The sequence below is a fragment of the Motacilla alba genome, chromosome 5 (assembly GCF_015832195.1).
Source record: "Motacilla alba alba isolate MOTALB_02 chromosome 5, Motacilla_alba_V1.0_pri, whole genome shotgun sequence".
Taxonomy (NCBI): Eukaryota; Metazoa; Chordata; class Aves; order Passeriformes; family Motacillidae; genus Motacilla; species Motacilla alba.
Genome location: NC_052020.1, coordinates 36,458,590 through 36,470,704, shown reverse-complemented (window position 1 = coordinate 36,470,704; position 12,115 = coordinate 36,458,590). Strand labels below are relative to the sequence as shown.

Sequence of the window (12,115 nt, the reverse complement as noted above, 5' to 3'; positions counted from 1 at the left end):
GGGTAAGTTCACAATTGGTTATTGTCTAGTTTTGCTTAAAAAATTTACAGTTCTGGATTTCTTTATTTTTTGCATAATCACTATTATTATTATTATTACTGTTATTATTATTATTATTATTTATTTTGTTAATGGTGTAGGAGGAAAATAAGACTGAATTTACAGAACCAGTGCAAGTGTCAAGATTGCTTTATATTATTTTTAAGCTAACAGAGCACAAAAGCAATCCTTTAACCATCTACTAACCTCAACTTGATTTGCATTGAAAAACAGGTAGAGCACAGTAGTTGAGGTTTGTGCTTCGTAAAAGCAAAAGAAATACATGGCAGTTGCAAAGCATTCTTAACCTCCAGTGATTTATTGGCCCTCAGCCAAGTTATCAGGGGAATCTAATTCTTCTTTATTATTCAAATAAACCACATTTGGCACCATGGTTCCTTTTCAGAATAGCTTCACAAATAGAATGAGTACTGTCATTTATTTGACCTTGTACTTGTGTGCTGTAGCTATAATTTTATTTGCCATTTCATAGAACAAATGCACAGAAAGCCAACATAAGGAAATATATTATGCTACTGGTAACAGAGTACACACGTAATATACCTGTTGGTTTTGCCTGCTTTATTTTCAAATAGATAAATTCTCAAAATTTTATTCTTGTTTTCTTCCTTTTTCATCTCTATTATCTATCTCTTATTATGCCAGCAGCTGCACTGTTCATTTTTAGTGAGCTCTCTTTTCAACAGGCCAATCTGCTCTGTGTCCTGGGCAAGCAGGAGCAAAGGTAGGAAATATTTTACTTTAAGATGTGGACCTCACAGGCAGGAAACAATGCATACTATCCTTGCTGAGTGCAACTCTTGTAAGAGGTGATTAAGAACTTGTTTCCTGAATGCAAAAGCATTCTAACCAGATTATCAGCTCATAATATTTTCTATTGAACCTGAAACATCATATGTCAGGCAATTTTATCCTTTCTGGATAACACATTTTTATTCTATCTGTTCTAGATAGACTTTTCTCCCTTTTTGTTACTATTTATGTTTCAGCATATGTTTGCTCCAAGTCTCAAACACAGACACTTTTCAAGAGAATTGAAATCTGTTAGGGAAGCACTCACACTGACTTCTAAGCGCTGGAAGGAGCAATCTGAATGCCTCTTCAGTGGTTAGCCATTTTCTTTTGAAATCTCATCCCATTTCTAAAAGGAAATCAGGGACTGAGGGTTTCAAAGATGGAAGTTACCCTGATATCAAAAATTACCTACTGACTTGGAAAATGTATGGGACTAGATACATAGTCCCACAGAGCAAATATTTTTACGTCACTACGGAGATCCAGTGTAAAAAGATGTTTGTATTGGCTACACCACCACAGATCATGCTGTCCAGCCCAGAGAAGACACCCTGGCCAAACTGCACATTTCTAGACATTTCTGGGTCTTTCAACAAATACTACAGTTCATGAAAGAACTGAAATGCATGTTCAACTATTTCAGCTTGCCTCAAGTAAAACTGAGCTATGACAATTAACATAGACTAAAGCCAATATACACAGACCCTTCAACTGGGAGATTGTTGGTCCATTTCTCTTGCTTTGACTCTTTACCTTCTCTCACTCATTATTTTCAGTTAACTCCCTTTTCCTAAACTTTGAAATGTATTTCTGTTCTCTGAAACTTATCTGATTGTAATTCCACAGTGTGGTCTGAAATATATATCTGCCAAACTAGCTTAAAATTCTTAGCATTAGCAGGAAGATAAATTATACAAAAAATTTTTCAAAATATATATGTCAATGGGTGTCTACATATAAGTTATATTCATTGTGATGTCAAAAGGGCATTTATTGCAATTTTTGTTTACTGTTCAAATATACTGTTACGTTCGCCAGGGGTAACTTTATTATTATAATTTTCAGGCTACCTTCCAAGATATTGTTTTATCAGATTTGTTTACTTTTAGTCCTGCAGCTATCCTAGAACATTGGCATCCATTTGTTTTGCACCACTGGCTCTGAATGTTCAGAAAAGAGTAAAATTGACTACCATAACTGTTGTCACCTGCTGAGATTCAATACAAGAACTATTTTCCTTTATCTAGGAGACATGAGATTTTGCATTGCAAATACAAAATATATTTTACATTATTTCCATGTGTGCTAGTTAAAAATGAAAACTAAAACACAAAACAAAACAAAACAACACCAAACAAGGATGAAGTCTTGGAGAAATAATTAGACTAGAAAGTAAGACTTCAAAGGCAGCACTTGATGAAGCTATTTCAAATAATAATGTACATTATAATGCCTTTAAGAGCAACACTGCCTGGAGTGTCTATGTAAATATGAAGTTTTGGAGTATCAGCATAGGGTATATCAATGTTTACTAGCAGTGCAAGAAATAAAAAGCCATATGTATCACATAGCACCAACCCAGAAATTCAGAATTCATGAGAATTTTAAGTTTGGTGTGGTGAAAACTGTAGCATCTGTAACATTTCCATGTATATTTGAGAAATGGTTCTAGGGATAGACTTGCTAATATTTTTAGCAACCAAGAAGCTTTGACTAGTGATTTAGTAGGAAGTAGCTACAGCACTCCTTTTAAAATTATTAAGAGACTAGCAATATAATGCTGTACTAAGAGAACAATAGATCAAAAATATATAAATACTGTAGATCTTAGAAATACCAAATGTCTCCATAAAGACAGAAGAGAAGAAAAGCAAAAAACTCAGATATTTTAGTAAATCTCAGTAGGTTTAATTTATTATTCTATAAAAAAACCACAGTACTGGTTCTGGTTTTTGGTAGTTTTTCCATCAGTACTTTCAGTGGTGAACATGGAAATATTTGCCCTGATATTTCCAATACTCTAACATGCAAAGAAAAAAGAAAATTGCTTCATTTATCTGAACCCTTTCTTAAAATGTATATGGATCAAGATGGATCGTAAAGTCTTAACAACATGATGCGAGTTCAGAGCTAGGAGAGATTTATCAACTCTATAGTTTGAAAGACAGTGGCAGAAAATGCTTTTAACAAGAGACTAACATAGGGTTAAAGCCAAATTTTTCTTGAACAGATGATATTTCAGATGGCCACACTATTCCAGATGCATCAATTTCCTTGAAAATCCAATCCATATATGTGCATATGCTGTGCTGGCAGGAGGACTGACTGAAATGGCCAAAACCCAAGAGCTAATATTCTTTTGGCCAGAATAATGCAATTATTATTTTCCTAGCTATCAGTCTAAGCATACAGAGCCATCTGTTATGCAAAGCAAACATACACATCTCAATTACAGAAAATGCAGTTGCCTTGACAGAATTTGGATTACACCACTAACCAGGGCTGTAAAATTTGTTTTAAGCTAGTGTATAATGGATGCCTTTCAGGAGTTTCCTAATTAGCATTTACCTGCTTAAACTAATTATCCATCCTTCTTCTTTACTGGCTTATTAGACTTTGTTGGATACTATGCATAAACCAGATTAATATGAACATAAGACAATAATAAACATTAAAGTTCCAATTCTTTACTGTACTAGCAACATGGTGGTGCACAAATTTCAAAATGCAAGATTCTTGATGCTAACTCCCAAACAGATTAAGTCAGGGATTAAAGTCTATTACAAAACGAGGGACTTTAATGAGAGATGAGAATACTGATATGAGCTAGAAACAGCTCTTGTTTCCACTTCTATCATTGGGTTTGCCAAAGCCAGCACAAAATAACAATTACTGAACTTATTACAGCCAATTGCTTGCGTGTTCTTTGAGGACTTAATGAGCCTCTACTCATATTCTCACCTGATAATATTTAAAATTAGCCTTTTTTCATCACCAAATATTAATGTTTCCCATTTAATTGTTGGTGGGGTACAGCAAAACTGACAGTAAGTAGCCTATGCAAACAGTTGCTCCCTCATAGCTGTTTGAGTCCCAATTTAAAGTAGCTGAAATAAGTATTATTTCAGTTTTTCTTTTCCTCCTCAGGGTGACTGCAGCAGAAGTAGATGGTCCCTCTGAAAATCATCATGCAAAATATTTCTGCTTCATTTCTAAGCGAGAGCAGAAAGAAAGTATCCTGCCAAAACATTTCTAAATGCTGCAGGATTAGGAATAAGCATTAGCAACTAACTTTTGCCCCTCTTCTGCCCTGCCTTTTAATCTTTGAAAAACCGTTGTCAGCAATTAAATGAAAATAAAAAATCTCAAACCAACCCCCCCAAATTACTATATTTTACAAATTCATCTTTTCATATTAGTGGGCATTGGTGAAAGCATCAAAAATGTGTCCTTGTTGGAACCCTCCCTGCAAGACATTTTAATGGCCTCTTTCAGCATTTCTTGACTCCAAATGACTCCCTGTCATCGTGTCAGCTCCCTGGATAATGCAGGGTACTCCATAAACATCCAGTAATAGGACACAAGGGAAGTACTATTAGAGTGTCCCTTTCCTATCAGGTATAGAGGTTTAAAGTTCAAAACAACTGAGAAAAGAAACTTCATTTGTTCTCAATAAATTAATAATGATCCTTTGAGGCAAAAATTTTTCTTATACATCTCAACATTCAATACTGTAGACACATTTTTCACTTGTGTCTCAGGATGAGCAGGATGCAACTTTAAACAGCTAATTCAATAATCCATGGAAAAACACAGAAACCAAGTTATTATTTCCTTAATAATAATAAACAGAAGAATGCATCATACACAGTAATGTTCTAGAAATGGAAGTGTGTACTTACTTGGGACAGGCCTAAATAGATGGAGACAGTTTCTGAAATGTACAAAAATTTTCCTTCTTGATTTAGTGCAAATACAAATCCATCCAGGGACTACAGAATAAGAGGAAAAAATAAGTAAATAGATTAATAAATAATTCCAAACTACAAATAGAAATAGATTCAAACAAAGGCATCACAGAATAAACTGAGGAAAATACTCTGACTTTTGTGAGAGTGGTTTTAATTTGAGCCCTTAAGACAATTCCTTTGTATTCTGTCTACGTATTAATAAACATCATATATTACGAAGTTATTTTACTGCCATGCTTATATCTGCCATATACTGTATAAAATTTACATCATTTGCTTTATAGGAGAAATATAAAAACATAAAATGTTCTTTTTTTTCATGAAGAAATAAATAAGAAAAACAAATACTCTTCCAATTGAGCAGTGTACATATAAAAAAAATCACCCCTCGTTGCTCAGAAACAAAGCAGTGAATTTCCATTTCCAAAAATTCAAAAGGAGAAAATAAAATCCTGCCATCACTCAAATCGCTGTGGACCTTAATAATTTGTAAATTAATTGAGGATTACACACACACACACACGCACATGCACACACCATTTTCCTTTTGTGAGACAACAAAGCCAATCAGCAGATTACTGTCAAATATGTTTACAGCTTAGGTCTCTAGAAATGCTATGAATTTCATCCTTTTGGTGTAAAAGTCTAGATCAGATTTTTCTTTGACAGGTTCAAGTCTTTGGATGTGGTTTCCATTGCAACTGCAAAAATCAGAATACAATTACAGCGATTAATGCATACCTTTTGAAACATGAGTGCAGTTAATAAACAGAGGACTATATTCTAAACTGACACAGAGTAAATCACTGCACATCCAGAAGAGAGTATAACTTTATCAATGAGAGAAAATCTTCACTAGTAAGAAACTACCTTCATACACCATCCATGTCTTTCTGCCTTTTATGAGGATGAGTTTTGGCAAACAATCATAGACTACTGCAAAAGTAAAACCACAAAATTCCAGAAATTAGAAATGCTACAACAGCTCAAATTTTGGGAGGAACAAGGAAAAATCCCCAAAATCCCATCCCAAATATCCCCTTGTTACAAAAGAACATGTAAAGGAAATATTAACTGTAGCATTTGAAAGATTAGCCTAGTTTTGGAAGGAAAAAGCACATAAATTTGATGGAGATACATGATGACAAGATCATGTAACCATTCCTTTGCAAATACACAACAGTGATTGCTGAGGGATTAGAATATTTTTATTCTTCTGCTTCTTGAATAAATTCTAACAGGCTGCTAGTCAAAAGCTGTCTCTGGCAAAAAGTTCACCCCTCTCTGATGTAGTAGGTGGTGGAATTAGTGCAAAATCTGAGTTTTCTAAAAATAATAGACCGCATATTGGAAAACAAACCCTCACTAAAGACACTGTATTAAAAAAGACTCTAATTTATATTTATGAATTAATAAAAATGTAAATCTGCATGGATCTCCTTCATGTAAAAACATTTATATTATGCAAGTAATTTATGGCCTCTTATAAATCATCATAATTTCTTTCTCAAATTATTAACATCACTTCCCTGAATTTTTAACATCAATAACAGGTGGAAAATTTGGAACAGTGAAGTTCAAACTTAGATCAATACCAGGACAATCAAAACCTTTGCACATCTGATCTCTCTCACTATGTACAATCTCTTACTCACAAAAGTAAATCTTTAAAGGTCTTAGTTAAAGTATTCCTGATTCTGTGTCCTGTGTTCCTTTGAGGAAACTAGTTTAACCCTCTGTTGAGCTGAGAACCACGACACTGCCTCCCTGGCCACCTATACAGAACTCCATTCTCCACCAACAACAAGAAAGTGTCACACTGACTCAGACTAAAGGCCTATGTGCAGCAGACAGTTTCCCTAGGTCTGACGGTATGTACAGAGATGCTTCAGCACAGTGGAATATCCATACTGGCAATGACAAGCCTACCAGAGGATTCTTACAAACCTGTTCTTAGCAGCTGGCATGACTGTGATAGCTGCCTTTCTTGAGGAAATGTGTTTCATAGGTTATTTGTGTATCATATAAAAACAACTTTCCTCTTCTCAGTTTTTTATATAGCTTTTTGTGTGGCCCCTTTGCTCTGTTACTTCAGAGAATGACATACAGTTTAAGCACATTTATGATCTGGTCTCCTTAGCATTGCTTTAGTGTGTAATTATCAGGCATATCTGGGCAAAGTTTTCTAAGAACCAGAAAAAATAATTCTCTGAATCACTGATGTCTTTTCTGCTTCTTTTATGCTCATCATCTTATTTAGGAATTCAGGCTTAATGAAACACAAGTTTGAAGAAAGCTTGAGTATTGATTAGGCAGAAATGTTTATAAAATATAAACAAAAATGTATATAAAATATAAATGAACAAACAATCTCTAGCTGACATAGCTGCTTAAAGAAATTTCAGCCTCCATGGCTAAAGTTTGCAAGTCATCAGCAACTGGAAGGGTGTTGAAGGGAGAAGTGTTACTCATCTTAAGCACTTGCTACTTTTCCTTGCCATTAACTCTGATTCTCTCCTTTCCTTTAAATAGTTTTACTTTATTAGCTTTACTTCTTTAGTCTTTTTTTCTCTTTCTCTCTGGAAGAATACTCCTTACCTTTGCCCCCAAGTTTACTAGGGAGGTAATTGAGGAGGCACCACCGAAGGACTGGCAGGGCCAATGCAGCACCAACACCTTTGGACGTGATTTGTCACTTCCTGTGACATAACATTTGCTCATTAAGCCAGCTGAGACTAATTAGTCATGGTCATTCTTTCTCAATTTCTTTTTCCACCTCTCTGAAGCTATGCTTATGTGCAACTACTGACCAAATTCGGCATTTTGTTCAATAGAACAAAATGAGGAAGTTTATTTATTGTATTTTGAAAGAGCCACTGATTAACAGCTAATGGACACCTGACTCCTTTCATGCCCAACATACAAAGACTTTAAAACAAAAGGTCCAAGTACTAAGCTCAAGTTCCAGTACCTAAGAAAAATGACAATAAAAATAGGAGGAGAAATAGCCATCTTCCAATGCAAGGCAGTTCCTCCCACCAGTATGAAAGGGCTGAGACGGACCACTTTTGTGACAATGTTGTTGTTCCTTTTACAGGTCAAACAGTAGTTCTGAAGGACTGCCTCATTCGTTATTCATAGGTATTATTTATGAATATTTATTATTTAAGTAATGCGTGTTGAAATTTTTCAATTTTTCATAAAGCATATGTCCTTTGTGCATGCCAAGAGAGCAGCAGACTTCAGAGAAGGTGCAAGGCAGCATAACACAGGTCATGTTATACACTGGAGAAGAGTATGTGATACCACTGGATACTACCTATTCACAAACAATTCTGTTTTAATCAGAAATATCTGAAACTATTATTCATATTGCTAATGTATAACTAAGGACAAAATAAATGAGAGAAGAGTAGTGGATTGAGTCAGCTTTCAAATATCTCTTTTGAAAGGAGGACCACAGTGCTTTCCAGACAGAACTTTTAACAGTTTCAATGTAGTTCACAGGGAGAAGGATTTCTGTTCTGGACATTCCAGAGTTAACTATAATATAAAAATAGGGTCTGAAAAGGTAACTGGGTTTTTGTAATGTCCTATTTTCATTGAAGGAGAGACCAGGAATACAAGGAAAATTTTCTTGACTTAATTTCTCTCTTTTATTTTTTAAAGTGAATGAAGTTGACTGTCATAAACCTACTCCTATCTCATCTAGTGTGGCAGCTGAGAAAGGGTCAGGTTGACCTCAAATGCCAATTTTGAGCACAATCCAATTTAAGGTAGACTGGCAACTTCTTGTTTAAAACTACACTTAGTGGCTTTATGCAAAATGTGATTAAAGCTGAAGCTCTCTATTACTTTTGATTTCAGAAAACCATTATGTATTATGCTGTTTCAATCACCACAGGCTACTTTTTAATTTATTTTTTTTTAACTGCCCCACTGTTTTTAACAGGCGCCAATTAAGATTCTGGGGTCAAAGGGTTAATTACATCTTCTTACCCACTATGTAGAATTTTCTGATTATTAACCAAGGTTGGATTAAGATGAAAAAGAACCGACACAAATGTTAATGCTTGCCCCTCCTCAAGAAGATTTATCATAATACCATGCTGAAATCTATATGCTCTCTTCAAAGCTGTTAAAGAATGAAATCTTGAAGGGAACACTAAAATAAATGCTTTAAAGACATGCAAGTATCTGATTTATTGAATCAGTTTTCTTATTCCTGAAAACTGGTCTAAATTAGCCAGGCAGGACTGATACAAGTTTTTCTTTGTCACATACGAGCAAGTCAATGTGGTAGACATGAAGGAAGTGAGACTCAGATTTAAAAGTCACTAGGTACAGCGCCCCAGAACAATAATGCAAATTATTGTAATTTATATCCTCTGACATCAGAATAATACAAAAATGTAAAGCACAGGTTTTTAACCCAAAATACTCACTGCTTTTTACAGTATTTGAAGCATAGTGAGGTTATTTCCTTTCAGGATATGAAACCTAGTGTACCACTTTGACCGAATATGCACTTATGTATAATGCATCATAGTAAATGGATTTATATTTGTCAGAGGAATTTTGTCCCAGCCATTTTTGCATATTCCCATACAGGCAAATTTAATTCACTGGAGTCTTACTACGGTGTCCTTCTGGAGAATATGCTCATATTTCACACTATCCATGAAGTCCCTAATTCTTTCTAGTGTATTCCAATGCTTCAAAAAACCCTGTTACCCTGACCTAAACTCCAGTTAGAGTGAAGAATTACCAGTAGGCTAGGTTATTTTAATGACAGATTATTTTAAACTAAGCCTTCACCATCTGTTCCACCCCCTAATTATGAATGCAAAAAGGACATATTTCACAATTACATCAGTAAAAAGTAAGATATACATGATTTAAATGCATGCATGTGTTCTTTGTCCAATGCAGCATGCATCTGTGATGCTTTTCTCATTCAGGCTTTGATCAGGAGTTAGGGGCTGGAGAAGGGAATGTTTCCCCTGATAAAACAGACTAATTAATATACTAAACTTTTTCCTGGAAAACAGATCATCTTAATTAGAATTTCTCATTCTTATAACATAGTGATATTATAACTGAAGCTGAGCATTTATTTAAGGACAAAGCCTGTCACCAATTAGACATACAAAATTCAATAACAGCAAAATTATTTCACTTTTTTTAAAAGAGAGGAAGCATTGGATGCAACTGACATTTATGAAAGAACATAGTCCCTCTCTTATAATATACATACAATTGTGTTATTTATTTATTGATTGAGTCACAACATGGCTTAAAAAATATTATTGACTAAAGAAAGAAACAAAAAAGCAAGTTTCACTTCAACATGGCAACCATTTTTGGATGGAGGATTAAAATGAAATAAAAGGCATAAATGATGGCTAACAGAAATCAGGCCTCAGTATCCATCTTCTGTGCTCTCATTATTAAGATATCAGAGCAATATCCTCCAGCAACCTCAACAAACATGCAAAAGCATTAACTACTTAGGTGGAAAATCTGACCTTGGGCTTTCACAATTAAGTGCTATGAGACAATTGGAGTATTGTGCTGGGAACCAGGATTTTACATGGGATATGTTTGATACACATGAATAAAAATGAGCAACTGAAGTTTGATCATCTAATGACTTACACAAATCTCTAAAAGCTTTATTCGTCCTCTTCCATCTTTTTAATGCCTTGCAAACAAACAAACCAACCTCAAATAAACAAAACAAAACAAAAAACCCACCTCCAAACAAAAGCCCAAATAAAAAAATTTAAAAGGCATAGGAATTATTTCAGCCTTCCTTGGGCTACAAGCTTTTTGCTACTGAGCAAAAATCCCAACATAAAACACACAGAATCCCCAGTTTTCAACTCATACTGCTGCCATTTTTTCAATCATAGTCCACCATAACAGTTATATGGCTACATGACCATAGACTCCTTGTGAGTTAATGACACATACTTGGCAACAAGGCAGCATGCATTTGGCAGCAAAACAACTACAGTAAAAGAGATGAGGTAAGGGGACAAACTCAAAGGATGTGGTTAGCACGGACTTTGATGCCAGCTTCCTAATTTGTCATTTTCGTGCTCTTTGCTCATGTGGTCAGGATGCAATTTATGACAACAAGGGAGTGCCAAAAAATAAATTTGTCAATAATAAGGAGGTCTGCTTTATAGCTCAAAGCCAAGAAATGAAGGAAGAGGAGTAAACTTTACTGATTCCCTTGACTCATCTTCCACAGACTTACAGAATAATTATGTTTATGCATCCAAAACAGCAAAAACTTGCAGTGGCAGTTTTACGACTTGATTAGAAAAAAGCATATGTTATTCCAGAACAGAATGATTAGAAAAGTAGAAAGTGTATAAAAGAAAAGTCTAGAGGCAAAAAAATATTTAAAGGTGGTAGTTGAATTCCCTGGACTGCTTGCTGATAATATATTGACAAGTATCAGAGGTAAGTTTGAGAATCACAGCAAGACTACAAATTTCTAAGTAATGGATGTTCAAGAAAAAATCTGAGATTAAGGGTTTGACAATTTTTTGAGTACAAAAGCAATAAATGACTTTTAGGAATTTCTGCCCCATAGATAGAAACATTATTTTTTTCTAAAAGGCCATTCTATATTGCTGCATAATCTCAAACCACCCTGTGAAGTTGTGCATTAAAGCACTAAACTTTTATCTTTATGATTTCTAATGAGTTCCTAACCTTTCATTCTTTAGGATTCCTAGAGCTCCTAGGGCTGCTTCCAGATTCTTTGGACAGGAGAATGTGATGCCAATAACTGCAAGCCATGTGATGCAATCAGGTTTATTTAGGATGGGACTTATCATACAGAGATTATATTATATATCTCTTCCCCTGAGAGAGTGATCACCTCAGGTCAGGACTAAGTGTACATCTGTGAACTGCCTTTGTTTTGAATACACAGTGTTTGAATGTAAGTGGTTCCTGCCCTTTGGTGGCACAAATATTACAATCAGCTATGCATTTCTGCACTGAGAGGTGCTGCCCTGAGTAAAGGACTTGATAAAGTATGTACCTTCATAATATTTCCTAAATAAGTGCCAAAAGTGAAAGAGTAAGGTGATGCAGCAGCAGGAGCTAAGACACACAGAGCTGGCAGAATGAGGCCTTGAGTCCCCAGACTTGCACCTCAGACCACACAGCAAGAGATTGTGGAAACCTGAGCTGTCTGAAACACTGGGCAAGTAGAAGCAAAACTGATTGTGGGAACAATAAGCATTTTTGTGAATGTTATTGTTTCC

At 35.1% G+C, this 12,115-nt stretch overlaps 1 protein-coding gene across 9 annotated transcripts in view; it reads right to left on the bottom strand.

Annotated features, from left to right (window-relative positions):
• Positions 1-12,115, bottom strand: part of NPAS3 (neuronal PAS domain protein 3) — a 599,161-nt gene that overhangs the window by 175,164 nt on the left and 411,882 nt on the right. For all 9 annotated transcript variants that reach the window (XM_038137151.1, XM_038137149.1, XM_038137153.1 and 6 more), the window contains one exon: positions 4,758-4,847. In XM_038137151.1, coding sequence (XP_037993079.1) covers positions 4,758-4,847 — 90 coding nt within the window. The remainder of the gene's footprint in view (positions 1-4,757; positions 4,848-12,115) is intronic.